We start from the raw sequence: 19,199 nt of genomic DNA, 5'->3' as shown, positions 1-19,199 counted from the left end.
AGAATGTACTTGAAATTAGTCAGCAGATGAATAACATAGAGGAATGATATTTATTTGTTAAAAAAAAAAAAAGTGAGAAAAAAATACCTATCCCCTGCTTTCTTTACACAAAGCAAAGCAAAGCAAGAGACTTCTATTTTTTTCATAAACAGATTTGGCAAAGTCCAACTTAAAACCAAAAAGAAAGCTATCTTCATTAATGTGTTTTGTCAGTCAGTTGTTGAATCCCACAGAATCACCAAGAACTATGATGGAGAGACCCAATGCATTTTTGTCTCATTTACGTGGTCAAAACATTTGCAGTCAAGAAAAAGATTTTATTTAGATCTTAAAATATGGCCACTCTGAACTCTAAGAGCATGATTCTGATCTGTTACACAGATGTAAATCAGGAATCAATGGAGTTATACCAATAAACCCAGATAGAAAAAATCAGATTCAGGCTCTAACATCTCAAGTGGTGAATTGAAATTTTCTTCTTCCCTGGTAGCCTCACAGCCAGTTGCTGAACATGCCTGTTTGTTTACAGAATGTAGCTTCCATTAAATAAGTTATTTTCCCCGTGGCTTTAAATTAAAGGTAATTGCAAAATGAGGGTGATGTCTTTTTAATGTAGTTACTTTCCCCTTTGGTAATGGCACAGCTACTGACCCAGAGCAACTGCTATGGGATTTGGAGTTTTTTTTCCCAACACTCTCTCACATGCATCTCCTAAAAGACTGAAAATCAATTAGATGAAAATAAAAATACAGGACTTGAAAGGCTACAGAAGATAGAGCTGAAAACAGAGATTTCAAGTTCTATGTCTGTCTAAGGGAGGGCGGAGCACCTGACCACACAGTGAAAGCTGGCAGTGGCACGGGACCCTATGCTGCAATTACAAAAATGGAAATTGGCTCATGCCTACCAAATCACTATTGCTGTAGCTTAGAAGATGTGAAAATAAAACAACCAAACAAAACACATTCTTGATAAATTCCAATTACCAAAGAGTCCACTAAGTTTGCATATACATTTGTTTTTAACAGTATTTCACAATGTTCTGTTTTTCATTAATCTGGGGTTCTCTGGCTTTTCCAGAGACACTTTGTGATACACTTTGTAAGAGTGTATTCCCCCTCCCCTTCCCTGGATTCCCCCTCCCCTTCCCAATCCCCCTCTGCTTGTTTCCACAGATGTTTGACACAGTATAAAGTATTTTATCAAACTTTTATTTAAAAAAAAACAACCCAATTTTCTCATTAGAATTTCAAATTTTGGCCAAAAAAAAAAAATGACCATTTTCTAAGAAAATATTTATGAAGATTTTTCCCCAATTTTTGACCAGTTTTACTTATTTCTTCATTGTACAAGGCACAAGGAAGGAGTCTCTGGACTCAAGTGTGAGTACCTCTGTATCTATTGCTGGTTCTCATGCTTTGTATTGCAATTTTCATTATAGTTGGTGTTTTTTCTTAGTCAGCTGACTTGAGCTGTGGATTTATGTAAGCACTTCAATGTTCATTTTTAGAAAAGGTAAGTTTCTGTTCCTTCTGGTAGTGGAGAAAAGCTTGGTAATATGACCCAAGGGCTCCCTCAGAAACCAGCCAGCAAAGAAAAATGAGAATTTTTTTTTTATTCTCATAATTTTTGTAGGATTGACTAGTGATTTTCTGTCTCAGGGCTTCCTCTAGTCTTTTTGTCACTGGATTCCCCTAGTGTATTCCCTTTGCTTTTCCTCCCTGGGCAATAACAGTATTTCACCAACTGCTTATTCAAGTTCATTCAGATAGGCTTCTACTCCATCCCTTTTGATGCCTGTCAGCTGATCAATCAGTGTCTGGCAGGAGTAAGGCTAGCTACTAAGTAATCGCTTCTAGCCTGTAGTTTCCTGTATTAGCTCCTGTAGCAAAGGGACCATGGGCAGATCTTAACAGACCCCTAAACTTTCAAGCCTTTCCAAGAGTCATCAGGCCTTCCTTACGCCTTGTCAGATTTATACAAATGATCAGATAGAGCCTTTTGTGAACAATGCTCACTATTTGATAGATCTCAGTTCCCCCAGGCCCATTCAGTACATTGTTGGCAGTTCATTTCACATGCAGTCTGTTGGATTTGCACTGAGTAAATCTCTATTCAGATCTCAGGATTTATTTCTTTTTTAATACCAGGGATCAACCACGTAGAGCCTAGTTGGTGTCGTCTTTCCTTTTCCTGCGTTTCAGCTGCAGGAAGCAGTTTGACGATGCCAAGGAAATGTAAGAAACAGTCCAACCTTTCAAAGAAAATATAAAAATACCTTTTTCCACAAAGAAATTATACATGATTGCTGCTCCAAGTCTAGAAGGGTCTGACTGGATCAAACCTGCCAAATTGCTTTTGTGAGTCTTCTTCTACTGTGGGTTTCCATGCCACAACTATCCACTACATTATAGTCAGCCCTCACATTGCCCACTATGGATAAGTTTAACAAGTGAAGGATTTAAGGTAGGGGATGCATGTTGAGCTTCATGGTCCACAGAGAAAGTGATACAAAATTATCTTGTTTCAGACCCTACCCATCGTCTACCTGAGTTTGATTTACGGCAAAGGCAATGCAGTCTTCTGAACCAGTTTCGTTCCGGACATGAATTTGTGCTGCAGCAGAATTTCAGTGGCATTCTAGAGACAGTCAGTGTCAATGTGGGCAGCCACAAACCATGACACAGGATTGAGGACTGCAAAATGACTCCACTTCCTGGAGGTCTTCATGCCTTGAACATCGTGGCTTGGCTCGACTGAACTGCATACATCAAATAAATAATAAATGACACAAGAACCAGTCTGAGCATTTGCTGAATCAGATCTTAAGCTGCCAAAGACACATTGCCCTAGATAGTAAATATACTTCTGTTACCAGTGGTTATTCCAGCTATTAGAATTTACTGTACTAAAGTTCTCCTCTTGTTAAGATTCTATCAGCATTTCCATAGGAAACCCTTATTTTCAAAGAGTTATCAAATGGTCCATATAAAATTAATGACCACTGAAATTTGTCATCCAGTCTTTTAGCTCAAAGCTACGTTTCTTTCTTTTTGCAAATTCTGGTGAGAATTGTTTTGGCAGTTTTTCAGTTTCCACAGGGCAGTATGGTTTTTGGTTTTCAGTTTCAGATGTTTTTAGGAAAACTTGAAAGGGTAGAATGAAATTATCCTGATCATTAGCCTTTGAATATCTTTTTTCCCCTTGAAATTTAAAAAACTGTTGGATATTTTTTTATTTAGTAAAATGGCTAATTAAAAAACCATTTATAAAATACATTACTTTTTTTAAAATGCCAAGTATTTTATATAATGTTTAATATGAAGGCACACAACCAGGGTTAAAGGCTTTCAAAGTATGTCCTGATACCTCAATGCCAATAAGGTGTATCACTTCAATGATCTGTACACTGAAGTACAGTATGTGTTGGTGTGATGTGTAATGAATTTTAAAGGACTCCTTACTGTGCGTTTATCACCATTAAATGAATGAGGGACTCCAAATTATACAATCAGTTATTGCAGCAGCTAAAATGCTAATCAGTGAATTATAGCATATCATTTTAGTGATTTGTGAGACATTATTACAGTATCAGTGATCTCTGAGAAACTGCAGTGAAGTAAGGACTGTTGCTGAATGTGCTGCCCCAAGAACACCTTCTCCTGCATAGTTAGAAAGCTGAGAGAACTGCTTCGCTGATGCAGCTCCCTTCCTCCCTCTCCCACACTGCCCTGAGCAGAACCCAGTGAGGACAAACAGAATTTAGTCCTATGATTAATTACTTCAGATTACTGTATGCTATATTTACATACTTCAGATTACTGTGAGCTATATTTACATGACTGAAGTCACAAAGAAAGAGAAGCTACTGAAATATGGTCTCTTGACCTAAAGGTCACTTATTTCAGCATAGACAAACACACATACAGGGCCAAACTTTGCTCTTGGATATACACACCAGATTCCCACTGAAGTCAGTAGGGAGTCATGTATATCCTAAGGCATAATTGGGTTCTCTTAGATCCCAATTCTGCAAAGATTTGTGCACACGACTTACAATATTCTACATTAAGAACTTACGTACATCTTCACAGGGTTCAGGCCTTAGGGTGAAGCACAGAAAAAAATTGACAAATTTTAAATTTTATTTTTTTTACAAAAATAAACAATTTAAGGAACAAAAGTACAAAATTTTCTGAATGTACAAACTACAAAATAGTATGACATTGGTCACTTTTAGCATTTAGTTTATTGCTTTCACTGAAAGCAAATTCTCTAGACACATTATGCCTGTAAAATGCATCTATTTATATAGAATTTAAGGCTAATGTTCATTTTTCATTTCATTTGTTCTAAGAACTAGTAAGAAGCACCTTAGATAACCAAGGATTTGAGGATACTACAAATGAAAAAAGTTTTCCGTGGCAAGATTTTCACCAAAAAGTTATGTTGTTCAAACTGCTGGATTGCTTTGCTGATCTGTCAGTGAAACACCTTAGGGAAAATTTTGGACAGTGATTAAGGCCTTGATTCAGCAAAACATTTAAATATATACTTAAAGCTATCCCTATTCAGCAAAGCACTTAAGCATGGACTTAAATCCCCCTGGCTTCAGTGGGACTACTCATGCTTAAAGTTGGCATATGAGTAAGTGCTTTGCTGGATCAGGGCCTAAACAACTGAAATATGGCTTTCTTAAATTAAAGATAAATGTTTTCATAAACTTTTCAAACAAAATGAAAATTGGCTACCTTTTTGAAATTATAAATATGGCTGAGTTCCATTGATGACAGGCCCATACTATTTCTACAAATGTTTTTGGTCTTGCATATCTGATAATATTGACACAAATGTTGATTGTCTTCTATAACATTTGATATTTAGCTTTGTAACTGATAAGCTTCATTAACTCTGTAGTGATTGTACTTGTCTAAATAAATATTATGGCAGAGGACCCAGACTTCCTATGGAAATTATGAACTTCCAACTCTGTGCAAATATGTACAGACTATTAACCTTGATTAGAAAGGCTAGAGTTACCTACTGCTTTAAAACCCAACTTATATTCCAACAGTGTATCACATCATGTATTTTTTGTTTTGTTTTAAAAATCACATTTTGAAAATGTTGTTGTATTGCACATTCATCCTGGTCATGCAGGTCAGTTCTTTAAAGTTTTGCTTAGCACTCTAGATTAGAATGAGTAATAGTGCAATTATCTCTCCCTCCCGCAGACATCTTGTACATAACAGCTGTCTACATTTATACACAAACAGCTCCTGTCATTTACAAGTCAGACTAAGCCACTTAAGCTGTCAGCCTGTCACTTTCACATATGTTATCTTGTCAGGATCAGGCACGATACGATTTGAGCCCATCTTGAAGAAGACAAGCTGCCGACCTAAACAGAACATGAAAGAAGAAAATAATTAGAAGTGATTACCAACATTTTGGTCTATTCCAAACATTGAAATCTCATATCCTGATTCTTTCTCTGCATTCTTTAAACTACACTGGAAGCCAAATTCTTCTCTCTTTCAAGCTGGTATAAATCTGGAGTCTTTCTGCTGAAGTCACAAGGGCCAAACTGCACTCTGTTACACCAACACTACATTGAGAGCAGAATTTGGCCTAGTATAGATACTCCAGGTATATGCTAGGATAAGTGTGATCAAGATTTGGTTCTGTGGGGTTGTCCAGGTGTAACTAAGAGAAGCATTTGAAGATTAAAAATCATATTAATCAGATTTATTTATATAGAGTTGAAGGAGCTTCTGTAAGTCATCCCATTGATTTTAATGGGCTCTGGATAACAGCTTAAATGAAGGGCTTTCACTAGATCATGCAAGAATATCTTCTTGGCCTGCTTGAACCATCACAAAAAAAAAATGTATATATGCACCAAATTTGGCCTAGTCTGAAACACAGATGCTAAATTAATCATCTCCTATTGTTCCCAGCACAGATTTTTAAGTCAACTGCAGCAGATTTTCCACTCTTACCAACAAACTAGTACAACAAAAAACACTGAGTGATGGGCAGCCTGTACAGTTTCCATTACATAATTAATCCTCTAAGCCAGAGTTCATTTAAGGCTATCCTTCGGTAAGGGGTTGGTTGTTGGTATTTGCTGATGCCTCGCTAGCCCTTTCTGCTCTCATCATGCTTGTCGAACTAGGATCTTTCTTTCAACCCCTCTGGCTGGATGTGGTCCCAGCATACTGAAATCCCTAGGGCACCCACTGTGAGTGATAAAGGAGAGTCACTGGAATATACGCTATTGTGTCTTTAGGCAGTTATTCAACCTTCCCCTACCTTCTACCTCAAGGTAATTTAGCCAAATGATATTCCCATAAATCCTGCCTCTTCAGCTGTATAACATTTCCCTAAAAAACGTATCACATGCTGATCTGGATGCCAACAAATATGGTTTTAAATAATCAATAACTCCTCAGAATGCCTGAGAATCAAGTGATAATATAGCAGGAATTAAAGTATTATTTTAAAGAATTATTTTGACAGTGCTATTCAATTAAGGGAGCTGTTCCTTTCTTCCTACAAATCTCACCAGAGCTCAAGAAGGTGTTTTTAGTGGTATATTTGGTAAATCTGATTGTTATGTAATGGACAGTATGGTATGATCAGCCAGAAATGTTGGCTCCTCCGGATAAAGCTTGCATAAGCCTGTGATATATATTCTTTTGTTCTAGGTAGGCTCTGTTCACGTCTTCCGGGTGCACAATGGATGTGAAGACCCACAGCTGCATACCACACCTTACAGCTAATACCATCCTATGGACACCTTTTTTTAAAAAGGTGTCTGTTGTGGGTGCCTCCAGTGTTGGGGTACCTGAGTGAGATAAAGAGCCAGATTCTGGCCTGGTCTAAATTAATTAACTAAATTAACTGAAGTCAAAGCTACATTGATTTACACTAGCTGAGAATCAGATTTAGGGTGTCTCTAGCTGGACACCAGAAACTAAGCTACCAAACTAAGTGGCCACTTCTAAATATGTAGGCCTGCATCTTTGCTATCTACCCACAATGGGGCACAATGCATGAGCAGTTAAAGTAGCACCAGGTTATGCCCAGGTAGCGTTGTCATTTTTACATTTCTCCCTAACCGTTTTACTCCCTTTCTGGTGATTTGTGTCACTGTTATACCATCATTTACATATAGATCTTAATACACAATGACTTTGAAGATTAGAGCTGACTTTCCCGGAGAAGAGCACTACTGTGCAGAGAAGCTGAAGGAGATTTTTATTATGTAGTCACATCGCTTCTTTAAACTAGGGGTTTACAATCTCAGGTACTTGTATGGCTCCCATTACCACCGTATCTGAGCCCCTCACAATACTCCTCTGAGGTAAAGAAGGAGTATCACGCCCTCAGATGGGAACTAAGACAGGGAGGGTATAACCACACTGCTTTTTAAACCTGCAGCAGCAAATCTGAGCTACCAGGGCTACCGACAGGCTCACACCAGCTGTGTACGTAGTGCAGCTCAGGCTCCAAAACGCACCCCCCACTGAGCTTCAGAGCATGAGCTCCTGCCCAAGCCCAGACATCTCCACAGCTGTTTTTAGCAATGTAACACAAGTCTAAAATTCACTGCCACAGGTCTTCACGCAGTGTAGATATTTCTTCAGAAGCGAAGAGACTTACCGAAGCTCAGCCAGGAAGTCTATGGCAGAGCAGAGATTTAACCCCAGCTCTCCCAAATTCTAGGATGGTGCCCTAGCAACTGAACTATCCTTTGTCTAGAAAGTTGTGCCAACTCTCCTTACCAACAAACAGCATGTAAACCAGAACACCAGCTGACAACAGCACAGTATTTCTGTCAGGATCATGACCTTCTGTCTGCCAGAGCTATGACCTTCTGTCTGCCAGAGGGTCATAGCTGAGTGATGGAAGGAGAGATGAGAGAACTTGTTTGGCCTAATATCAAACCAGATCATATGGACTTGAATGTTTCTTTCAAATTCAAATGTTGGGCCAAATCTTGCCTATCTTACTTATGTGAAAACTCCCAGGGAGGTCAAGTCTCTGTGATCTCTGTCCAGCTGCCCCTAATTGATCCCTTCATGCCAGGCTATTCTGAGTCAGTGCACAGACCCCCTCTGTGGAGCACAAGGAAAGTACAGCCTCACCCACCTCCTCTGCTCAGCCCCAGCTGGGGGTTAAGGGACATCCTCCCATTTCTAGCAACTATGCTCCTCCCACGAGCCTACTCCAGTATAACTCATTCACCCGATGGTTTCAAAACCATATATATTTATATGGGCCAGTCGCCTGTTTTGGATTATTAGCACCAGCTGCTGCATTTGTTCAATAGCACCAGTTACCTGTCCACGTTGTCTGGTTGGTCAGGACAAAAGCTTTGCACTGGGAGTGATTCTCACAGACCTCGATGGCTTCACCGACATCGAACACAGAGAGGAGGCAGCCCTTGTGATGGTAAGAAGGCCAGCACCTGTAGTTCTCATCAGGAATAGCAGCTTCAGGTATCTGTTGGTACTCTGCAAAAACCAGAGCTAAACAATCAGTTGGAAAGTTCTTCCTAAAGGGGTTGTCAAAGTGCCATGAGGGGTGAGAGAGAGAAGACATATGAAGGGACATCTCTCATAATCTATCACAAAAGATTTTCATCACCTCTATTTGCTAAAACCTCTTTGGTGCTCTCATTTATTTTTAGAAAAGGATCCGTCTGTAAAACTGTGCGTACGGCAAGCACAATATATTTTATGTGGGGTTTCACTGGGAGAATGACCCATTCAATAAACAGCATCCACTTGAATGAACTGATTCCCTGTCCTTGTTCTTAACACTGAATGGGCTTGTCAGGGTGAGACCTGATCAGGCACTCCTGCCCCTCCCTCTCAGCCAGGAGAGCATGTTATTTCACTTTAGCTTCTTTAGAACACGAAGAAAAGACAGGCTTTTAATTAAGCAAACTTTTTTCCTTGCTCAGATTAACACAAAAGGGGAGTTGCTTGATGGGTGTCGGGAGGGAGGGAGGAGGAAGGAGAGACAAAAAGAAGCATGTCAGCTTGGTTTTTGCCCAGCTCCTCTGCATTGCCTTGCGGATTACTTGGCTCCCTTGGCTGCCGTTCAGTCTCTCTTGCCTTTATGAGCTCCCTCTTGTTCTCTGTTCACAGCTCCTCTCAGTCTCCCAGCTGCTCTTGGGCTTCTCTCACGAACGCATCAGCAGAACTAAACTAATCATTTAGAAATATTTCTACTTAGCTTCCAGAACAGAGAAATAAAAAATAATTCGATCGTTATTCTAATTGCATCTATTACAGAAATTGTAGCTGCGTGCCCTACTTCTTTTGTCACTTTAGTTCAAGGATCTTTAGCTTGAAACTACAAAGTTTCAGCCTGCTAATATCTCAGAGAGAGCTTTGTAAGGATGCTTCCAGCCCAACAGACCATGTTTACCATAGACTTAACAGCCAACAGTTTGATTCATAAAACAATTACTCACCATGTAGGCTACATTCCATACTATTTATATGGAAAGTGTGTGAAATATTCAACATGCTCTTATGAGCCTGGTCAAAACAAAAATAAGACATACACCAACAGGAAGCACAATAAGAGTCCAATCATGTCCCATTTTAGTCAATGGCAAAACTCCCATTAACTACAGTAGATGCAGGATCAGACCCCAGAATGGATTTAAAAAATGGGAAATAATTACCCCAAAAATGTCTGCTTAAAAAGCTGCTGCACGAATAAGAACGGTCACTAGTCAGACGTATGTCATTAGTATTAAATGTAATGGAATTATTTGACCAGAGCTACAGCAGAGAGACTGATTTGAGTTGGTTTGTGTGTTCACTCTAAGGTCAATGAGACTATCCATGTAAGGCAAACAACAGGTCCAGTCTACCATTGCCCTGTTCCTTATGTAGTCAATTATACCAGTGCCAACCGAATGCAAAGTGGATGTGAAATGCCCACCTTGCACTGGTGTGGCTACAAAAGGTGCAAGGCAAAGGTGAAGCAGTACACCTAAATGGACATCTGCAAGCTGGACGTACTTTTTAAGTAATAGAGGAAAATGAACATCTGCTCTAGTGCTGGAATGCTGGTAGGGCTCAAGCCTTGGGCCCTTACAGGGAATTCTCCTCAGAGCTTGCCAAGCTCCTGATGACAGCTTCTAAGGCCAAGCTCTAGCAGGCCTTGGCAGGAAGTCTGCATAGCAATCCCCACATCATGTGATATATCTTCACTATACAAACAGAAATCTGTCTCTGAGTAACCCACCTATCAAACGGCAATTTACTTTTTTTAAAAACTCTCCTACAGGCAAATATGTTTTAAAAGACTCTCCACTACATATTACATTGTTTCATTTCTAACCTGTTACTATATATTCAATGTTTCTCTCAACAGTTTTCCCCACTCCCTACCCTACCTACCATTACAGTTCTTTAACCACAGTGGGCCTGAGCAGCTGAAGCTCTAGTTCCTTTATTCATACCTCTATTAAAAAGCAGTTTTCATTCACTTTCAAAAGAGACTGAGGGCTTGCTTTGACTGAGGAATATGAATTATAGGTTGTACTAATGTGTTGTGATCCAACTATCCCATGTAGACCCTGCTGGCACAAATTCAAAAAGGTACCTAGTTCATGTTCATGTAAACATTAGTGTGAAGATAGTCTTTCTACCTGGAGCAGCTCTGAGGTGTGCAACAGTGACCTTGTGGAACCAGTCAACTTGTGGAACTCCCTGCCTGAGGAGGTTGTGAAGGCTAGGACTATAACAGAGTTTAAAAGAGAACTGGATAAATTCATGGAGGTTAAGTCCGTTAATGGCTATTGGCCAGGATGGGTAAGGAATGGTGTCCATAGCCTCTGTTTGTCAGAGAGTGGAGATGGATGGCAGGAGAGAGATCACTTGATCATTACCTGTTAGGTTCACTCCCTCTGGGGCACCTGGCATTGGCCACTGTCAGTAGACAGGATACTGGAATAGATGGACCTTTGGTCTGACCCAGTACGGCCATTCTTATGTTATGTTCTTATGATGTCTTTGTCCAGTTCCTAGAGCAGGGAAGCCACAATGGTCTGCAAAAGTCTCTGAGCTCTGTATTAATGTAAATAGTGTCACAGTGTATTTAGTAAATGATAATCCAAACCACAAAAACATACACAGAGGAAGACTGATACATTATCTGGCTAAGAAGTTACTAAGCTTCCTTGCACAGTCCTGGCAGAGGGGCAGAGGTAGAGACATAGGAGGCCAATGGGAAGTGTGGAGGAACAGGGCCTCCATGTGGATAGCTCTGGCAGAACCCTAAGACTGGCACATTTCTCAAAATACCCACAGATTCTTGGGTTTTCCAGCAGGGGTTCTGGAACAATTTTTATAGTGGGGGGCGGGGGTGTGCTGAGAGCCATTGTAAACCTTATTTATAATGGAAACTACTTCAAGCCAGGGGGTGCAGCACCATCCCCAGTCCCAGCACCTATGTTTTCCAGTGTGGTGAGAGTGTAGGGGGGAGGAGAAATGTGAGGGGATTGTCATGGGGTTCCCTTTCCATTGTGTGGGTTTTCCTGTGAAAAGGCTGATGTCCTGAGCATGATGCGTTTCAGCAAGCACAATGTGAAGAGATGAGCAGTTTACTTTTTAAAAGCACTAAATTTTCCTGACAGAAAGCCTGATCCAATATCTACAACTGGACTTTGCATGAAACTTAGATCATTATGGATGCTCTCCTGCTTCCACTGAAGTCAACAGAAAATCTCTCATTGGCTTCAGGGGCACCATGTTCGGGTCCCTGACATATGACTACAGTAACTGCCAACCGGCCTTGCTATCAAAGAGAGGACCATACGGCAACCCCGAGAGCCACATCAAGACACTCTTTAGCTTCCTTCTCCATACACCACTTTTCCCCTTACCACTAATACAATAACCCTCACTACATTTTCCCTTTCATCATTTTTTTCATGTCTATTTTTAAAATAGATGTGAGGGGGCGAGCTGATCCCTAAAGACCAGCTGTGCCTCTGCCGTAAGTGGCCATGCAGAGGAAGAACAGGAAAGGAGCCTTTGCCGCTACTTGTGTGGCCTACAACAGGAAAGCCTAAATCACAGCCCTGAATGAAGGGGCTGCTGTCAAGAGGCTTTGGTCCCCTGGCAGCATCTCATCTGAAAGAGGGCAGCAAGGATGAAGAGTAGGCTGAAATGTAGCTCGCTCCCCTCTCTTTCTCTCACTCACTCTCACTAGCCAGCAGAGCTTTCCAGCCTTGCAGGGGAACAAGTTTGCTGTACCCCTTTAAACTAGTGCCACAAATTATTCCTCCTCCTCAATTAGGGAGCTCCAGGAGACATCCTCCCACCCAGGGCAGTCAGGCCCATGTGTTTTTTTGGGTTATAGAAAATATCTTCAAACTGCTTGTACCTAAACCTAGAAAAAATTCTAACCCATGACAACAACCACTGAATACTGGTCTGAGAAGTGAATCCTTTTCCAAAGATTCACCTTGTCTCAGAACATGATGATCTAGTATCTTTGTAATTTGCACAATGAAGAAAAATCTCACGCAACTCTCACATGTATATAACTTCAAATCAAGGGTCTGATCCACAGCCTTTACTTGTGAGTAATCCCATTGTGCTGTGAGTATTTGAAACCAAGACACTTTACTCACTTAAGTAGGGATAGCAGGATAAGGAGCCCTTACTTGAAGGCAACTGGAGAGTCACTTAATTAACATGAATTCTGACAACACTAATTGGTATGTCCAACTAAAAGGTAAGCTATGTATTCTAGATATGCCCAAATGTAACCACTCAAATACATAATGAATCAAAATACTGATAAACATGGTACTAATTCAATGGTTCAGAGAGCATTCCTCTCCTATTCAAAACTTGCTCAATCTGAGATAAACTATCAAGATGAAAAATAAACCCACTAAGTGGTAACTTTCCAGTCACATACTTTCTATCCATTTGTTTTTATGTTCATGTCACTCACCTAGCTCTTTGTGGTTCACTATGTAGGATATAGCAAGATTAAAATGTTACATAGCTCACTTGTACTTTGTTGTATATATCAAAGAGAGGTTTGATATTTGTAGCCACATCAGGACTTTTTACCTGCTGTGTGAAATGGCTGAGAAATGCAACTTAGATTTCTTAAAACAACTACCTTAAATGTTCATCCTGGCCACAATTGTTCAATATACTTGTTCTATTTAGAAACACCCTACTGATTTAAAGACAGCTTTAGCTCAGATTTTTGCCTTCCCAAACCTGAAACTTACTTAAATGGAGTCCATGGAATTTGAAAGCTCACAGCAGTAAATCACATCATAAAAAGGTCAAAGTTCTGGTCGATTTCCAGACTAATGGTGTTTAAAACCAATAAATACTTGCCTAATACTATAAATGCAGCAATAAATTTACACTTTCACATACATATATACAATTTGACATAGCATATTTAAAGTCTATCACTGTAAAGTCAAGGAATAGATCAAAGAATTACTCTGTGTTCATAAATAACTCCTTACCAATGCCCTAACCAAAAATATTCCTTTTCACTTGTACATATTTTTGTAAATGTTGAAGCAAATAAACTTTAACTACACTAGGCCTGATTCTGTTATCACTTATACCATTTTTCATACCACTTTAACCTCTAGGACCAAATTCTCTATTCACACTGATGTAAGTAACGCCAGACAGGAAACAATTTTCCCATTCTACAAAAATTTGAGATTTCAAAACATTTTCCCAGCCCAAATCATAAGCTGAAATCTAAAAATTGTTCATGAACCAAAAATCCAAGATGTTTTTTTAAATCACTCATATTTCATTTCGGTTTTTTAATTATCTATAAATTAACCTGAATTTTGAAGTAAAAAGTCATTTCAAATAAAAAACCAGAATGTTTCATTTCAGAACTTTTTCTTTCTTTCTCTCTTTCTTTGTAAATAGGAAATCAGTTGAAACTGACCCATTCCCATGAAATTTGCTTTGTTTAACTGGCATTTTCCAACAAAAAATGTTTAGCTGAAAAATTCCCAACCAGCTCTAGATGTAAGGTAAGCAACTCCAATGAAACTGGGGCAGTTACACTGGGAGAAAGTAAGTGTAAACCAAGATCAGACTCAAGCCCATTCGTTTATGTTACACTGCTGTAAATCGACAAGTAACTTAGATCAGGTCCTAAAGGCTCTGGCCCACCCCACCCAGAAAAGACATCTTGACAATGTACCATTTCACAGGATAAAGTGAGATATTTAAAAACTGAATTCAGTTCATGGCAAACTAACAAATCACTGACCAAATACTATAATTAAAAACAAAATAGCAAAGCTTAAAAGGTACTAACATCCCAAAATTACCTTAGCAAAAAAATCACCTGTTGTTGTCCCAGTGCTGACTCTAATATATAAACACGCCCATTTTCACAGTACCAGACTCAATCATATAAATAACTCCAGGACTACATTATAAACAGGCTGTGGTTCCCCCTTTTAAATTGCTTTAATCACCTTAAATCTGACTTTAATCAGTCCTAATGACCATTTATTTCAGCCACAGTAGCTAGAGTGCATTTTTACTGGCAGCTACAGCTTCCAGGTGGAAAATTGCCCAGTCGTCTTTTCTAGTTATCACCTACCAATACACCTTGGGTCAATGACACAGCTGCATCCTTGACAAAGTAATCCTGTTACTCCCTATTTCACCCCCACTTCCATTGTAATGATAAAATAATGAAACCTGCTTCTGGATTTCTTTTCCCCCTACCATCAATTGCCCTTGCTTGTAGTTAAACATAAAAGGCCTGATTCTACCAATCTCAGTAATACCTTGCTATACAAATAGTCCCTCTGATTTCCCAATGAGTACGGACGGCAGAATCAGACTCTAAATCACAGAAAAATATACTTACTGCTTCACACATACGTTCAGATTAAAAAACAAAGTGAGAATTTTGTTATTACAAATGTTTGCCCTCTTGATATTACATTTGTTTGCTTGACTTTCAGTAGGTCTCATTTTACATTTTTCGTTTGTCCATCTTTTCATACGCTATATTAATTCATTCAAAAAGAATGCCCCGTAAATACTGCTCTTAGGCCAAGTTAATGTGATTTTGCATTACACAAATGCTTTTTTTGGGGGGCAGGGGGTGGGGGCACACTATATGCCCATGCCAGCATCAAAACAGTAGTATAGCAGGGGAAATTACTCTCCACTTCCAATCACACCTGCCCTTCTCTACTAAATCACTGCAGCCGTTGGGAGACGTGCTGTGGTCCAGTGAAAAAGGCATCTGGACAGGACACTGACCTGCTGCATGACCTTGGGTAAGACACTTCTGTTTCCGCTCCATCTTTTGTCTGTCCTGTCTATTTAGACTGTCAGCTCTTTGGAGCAGGGACGGTCTCTTACTATGCATCTGTACAGTGCCTAGCACAATGAAGCCCTTGTCTTGATTGGAGCCTGCTGCAGCACAAATATTTGCATTTTCTCCTCCTGTCAACATTGCACCATGAGAGGGAAAAAGTTGGATTTTTTTTCTGGTTCATGCATTGACAATAGAACTGTTAACCAGGTTCCAACTACAGGGGCAGATCCTACCTGCAGTTATGCCTCTGCAGTGCAACCTCATTGAAGGTAGCTGTACCAGAGACTGGGGTTGCACAGATGTGACTGAGGGAGAATTTGGCCAGCGAAATCTTTATTGGTGTATGAAAAACTGTATTAAAATTGTAGAGCTATCACTTTAAATGCTCGGGGGATTCCCAGGTCTTGCTTGCAGGCTAGCAGCTTTGTGGGAAAGTGTGTGAGCAATAGTCTCTCAGCAGACAAGCAGACTAAGGTGAAGTGAGGTAACCTGTGCCTCTCTGTTTTAGGGAGCAGCCTGCTTTGTCTCTCTATTTGGGTTCTTGTGAATTATTCTAAATTCTCAAAAAAATCAAGTATTGTTACAATGCTACCTTCCAGAAAAAGTATTGTATGGTTTTATCTAACTTCTCTGTTCCTATGCTGTGAACATACCAAATGGTTGTGATACTGTACAGGCCAGAAAATGTATGGGGTCAGATTTTTAAACATATTTAAAAGCTGCTAAAGATGCAGCTAGACACAGTGTAATTTTCAGAAGTTCCTAGGTGCATAGTGCCCAATTGGAGTTAGGCACCTAGTAAGTGAGATTTTCAACAGGGCTTAACTGCCATTGGGAGTTAGGCACCTAGTGGAATTTCAAAAGTGCTGAGGTGCCTATCTGCATCTTTAGCAGCCTAAATAAAATCTGGTCCCTAACACGTCTGAAGGTCCAGCCCAGCAGTTAGAAAAAACATTTTATTACTAAGCTGGTCAAATCTGATCTAGAGCAATGAAAAGATAATAATATGAAACTCCATGATGCCATTTTTAGAGTCATTTTTCAGAGCAGAGAGGAAAGGAGTACCTTGGCAGCACAAGAGTGGAGATGTATATCCTACTGTCTACACGTGAGGGAAAGGAATATTGTAACTCCTTATTTTCTCAGGGCTAGGTCATTATATTTATGCTACAACCCCGTGAAAGTGAGTCAGAGCTACACCCTATGGAGTCAGCTGCTGACTCCCTTGGGCTGCACGCTGACGGTAGAGGCGGGCATGCTGTTCCATAACTACGCACTCCTAGTGGATTGGCCCCACTCCGTGGGCCAATAAAGGTGAAGGTCAGACCATGCCTCTCCCCTTCTTATTTTTAGTCTCCTAAAGTGGAGGGAACACACAGACTGCTAACAGAGGAGGCCCTGGCATGGCCAATGGGGAGGCTTCCTCCATGCCTTCTATCCCTATGTGACTCAGGGCATGTCTACACTTATCTCCAGAGCGATCGATCCAGCAGGGGTTTATTTATCACGTCTAGTGAAAGACGCGATAAAATCAACCGCCGAGCACTCTCCCATCGACTCCCGTACTCCACCGGAGCAAGAAGTGTAGGCGGAGTCAATGGGGGAGTGGTAGCAGTCGACCTATCACAGAGAAGACACCGCCATAAGTAGATCTAAGTACGTCCACTTCAGCTATGTTATTCACGTAGCTGAAGTTGCATAACTTAGATCGATCCCCCCCAGCGTAGACCAGGTCTCAGTAAAAGGTGTCATACAATCTGGACCTATATGGTCGTGCAAAAGGACACAACAGGGGCACAATCCTGGCCAAAACTAATTCATTTTAGAATCTGTGAGACTATTTGTAGGGAATTGTTTTAATGTAATCCCATCTGTAGCATGTGTGTCTTTAAGTATCTTCAAGAAAGTGCTTATTGTCTTTTGTAGCTCAACTTAATATGACATAAAAACTGCCTGAATATAATCTGTTCCCACCCTCCAATGTTTCTCTTTCTCTCTCTCTCTCTCTCACACACACCTCCCATTAAAATTTCTTGAGCAGATTTATAATTTCTCAAGCAGGTTGCTATAGTATTTTTAAAGAAACATTATTGCACTGTAAATATTTATATACAGCGCAACCCTGCCAAAATGTCAAAGGACAAAGGAAAACAGGGAATGTCTTTTACCTTACTCTCTGGCATTCTGTCTCGAGTCCTGTAAACGTACTTGGTTCAACAACTGCTTTTATTTCTGCTAATTATGCCTTTCTTTTGGCTAACCCACTTCTCAAGACTTAATAATGAGTCACCTATTTTCTTTAATGAATAACAAAGCTACAGGATTTACTAGCTGTAGTGCCTCTCATACATTTCTGTGTAACTCCTGAATTCACTGAAAGGTTGGGGAGGTTAGACTAAAACTCCAGAGCCAGACCTTCAGCTGGGTGAAATTCCTTCCTCCTTGAAATCTACAGCAAAATTCCCATTGACTTCAAGAGCGATGCTGATTTACACCATGAAATCCAGGGTTTGTATAGTATAGTATTCTTGCAGTTATGGCAATGCTACTATCATTTTAGAAAAAAAATCATCACAAGGAAATGTATGCTCCGCATTGTTCAATGTTCTCAGAAGAAGCGACTAATACCCCATTATAGATAAAAGCATTTGAACACAGTTTCATTCCAAACAGTGTAGCACCTGTATAACAATTTTGTGTTATTTACAATTACAAAAAACTTACATGGCTACTGAAGGACTTCTTCCCCGACCCCTTCTCTACTTTGCTTCAGTAATTTAGAAGCAAAGTCCAGAGTACAATACAGTTTACAACACTGTAAAATGTTTTACAGCTGAAAGACAGTGAAAGCTTAAGACCTAAGTCCTTCTGTGACATGACCATGGTTTATGTTGTTAAATTTAATTTATGGGCAGGCTCAGATTGACAAGAACTTTCCTAGTGCCACTTTCCTTCTGATGGTCAATATCACCTTTCCTACTAATGATCAGTATCACTTTTCTGACTTAGAAAGGGTGTCTTTGCAAAAACATAGGCTCAGATAGAGAAATCTGTTTCATGAAAGATCAGATTTCAGCTTTTTCCATAAGTCCCTTTTCAGAAATCGCCATCGCTTCTTGTAAAGATTTACAACTCTCTATTGAAGACAATGGATAACTCCCGAGTTTCTAGATCTAAATCAAATGATGAAGCACCATGAGTTGAACCTTCTAATGTTCCTTTTTCAAAAAAAGAAAGAGATATCGCTTGCAGTTCCTGGAACTGAACTTACTATTGTGGCTTTGGTTTCAGTATAAATTCTATACCAGAACAGGCTTATTTTCTAGGTCTCTTTCAGATGCAGCAGGAATCTGTTGGTAACAGTTATTTGGTGAGACTGCAGCCCAAAATGGAGGTAACGTCACGAGCAGTTAATTTCTTGAGATTTCCATTATTCAGGATGGTGGAAATCTTGTGAGACCAGATCACCTGATGAGATTTCCACCATTTAGACTGAAATCTAATGAGAACAACCTTGTAAGCTTTTGCCTCATTTTAACCTGAAACCAAAGCCTAGTTCCAATTCAGCCTCGAACCCAAACCACAATCCCTAGCCCAAACCTAAATCAGCTGAGCATCTGACAAATAGCCTCCTCCCCCTCTCACTATATTATAGAGCACGACAGAAAAAGAACAAACAAGCTACAACTTAAAAAAATATTTTTCCCTTGCCTTGGGAGATAGTTATACAGTGTCCTGTGAAAGTGCTGCTGGTTTCTCTGTCTTTCCATGGACAACATTTTCAGTGGTGTTTTAAGGTGAAATTTGTCTCACCC

At 39.9% G+C, this 19,199-nt stretch overlaps 1 protein-coding gene across 1 annotated transcript in view; it reads right to left on the bottom strand.

The window, feature by feature from the left end:
* Positions 1-4,746: 4,746 nt before the first annotated feature.
* Positions 4,747-19,199, bottom strand: part of PKDCC (protein kinase domain containing, cytoplasmic) — a 55,223-nt gene continuing 40,770 nt past the window's right edge. Inside the window, exons 6-7 of the mRNA XM_032765492.2 lie at positions 8,349-8,522; positions 4,747-5,401 (exon numbers count right to left, since the gene is read on the bottom strand). Of these exons, the coding sequence (XP_032621383.1) occupies positions 5,316-5,401; positions 8,349-8,522 (260 nt within the window). The 3' untranslated portion in view covers positions 4,747-5,315. The remainder of the gene's footprint in view (positions 5,402-8,348; positions 8,523-19,199) is intronic.

Source organism: Chelonoidis abingdonii, chromosome 3 (genome assembly GCF_003597395.2).
Source record: "Chelonoidis abingdonii isolate Lonesome George chromosome 3, CheloAbing_2.0, whole genome shotgun sequence".
Classification (NCBI taxonomy): domain Eukaryota; kingdom Metazoa; phylum Chordata; order Testudines; family Testudinidae; genus Chelonoidis; species Chelonoidis abingdonii.
The sequence above is the reverse complement of the archived record's forward strand: the minus strand, read 5'-3'. Positions and strand labels throughout refer to the sequence as shown.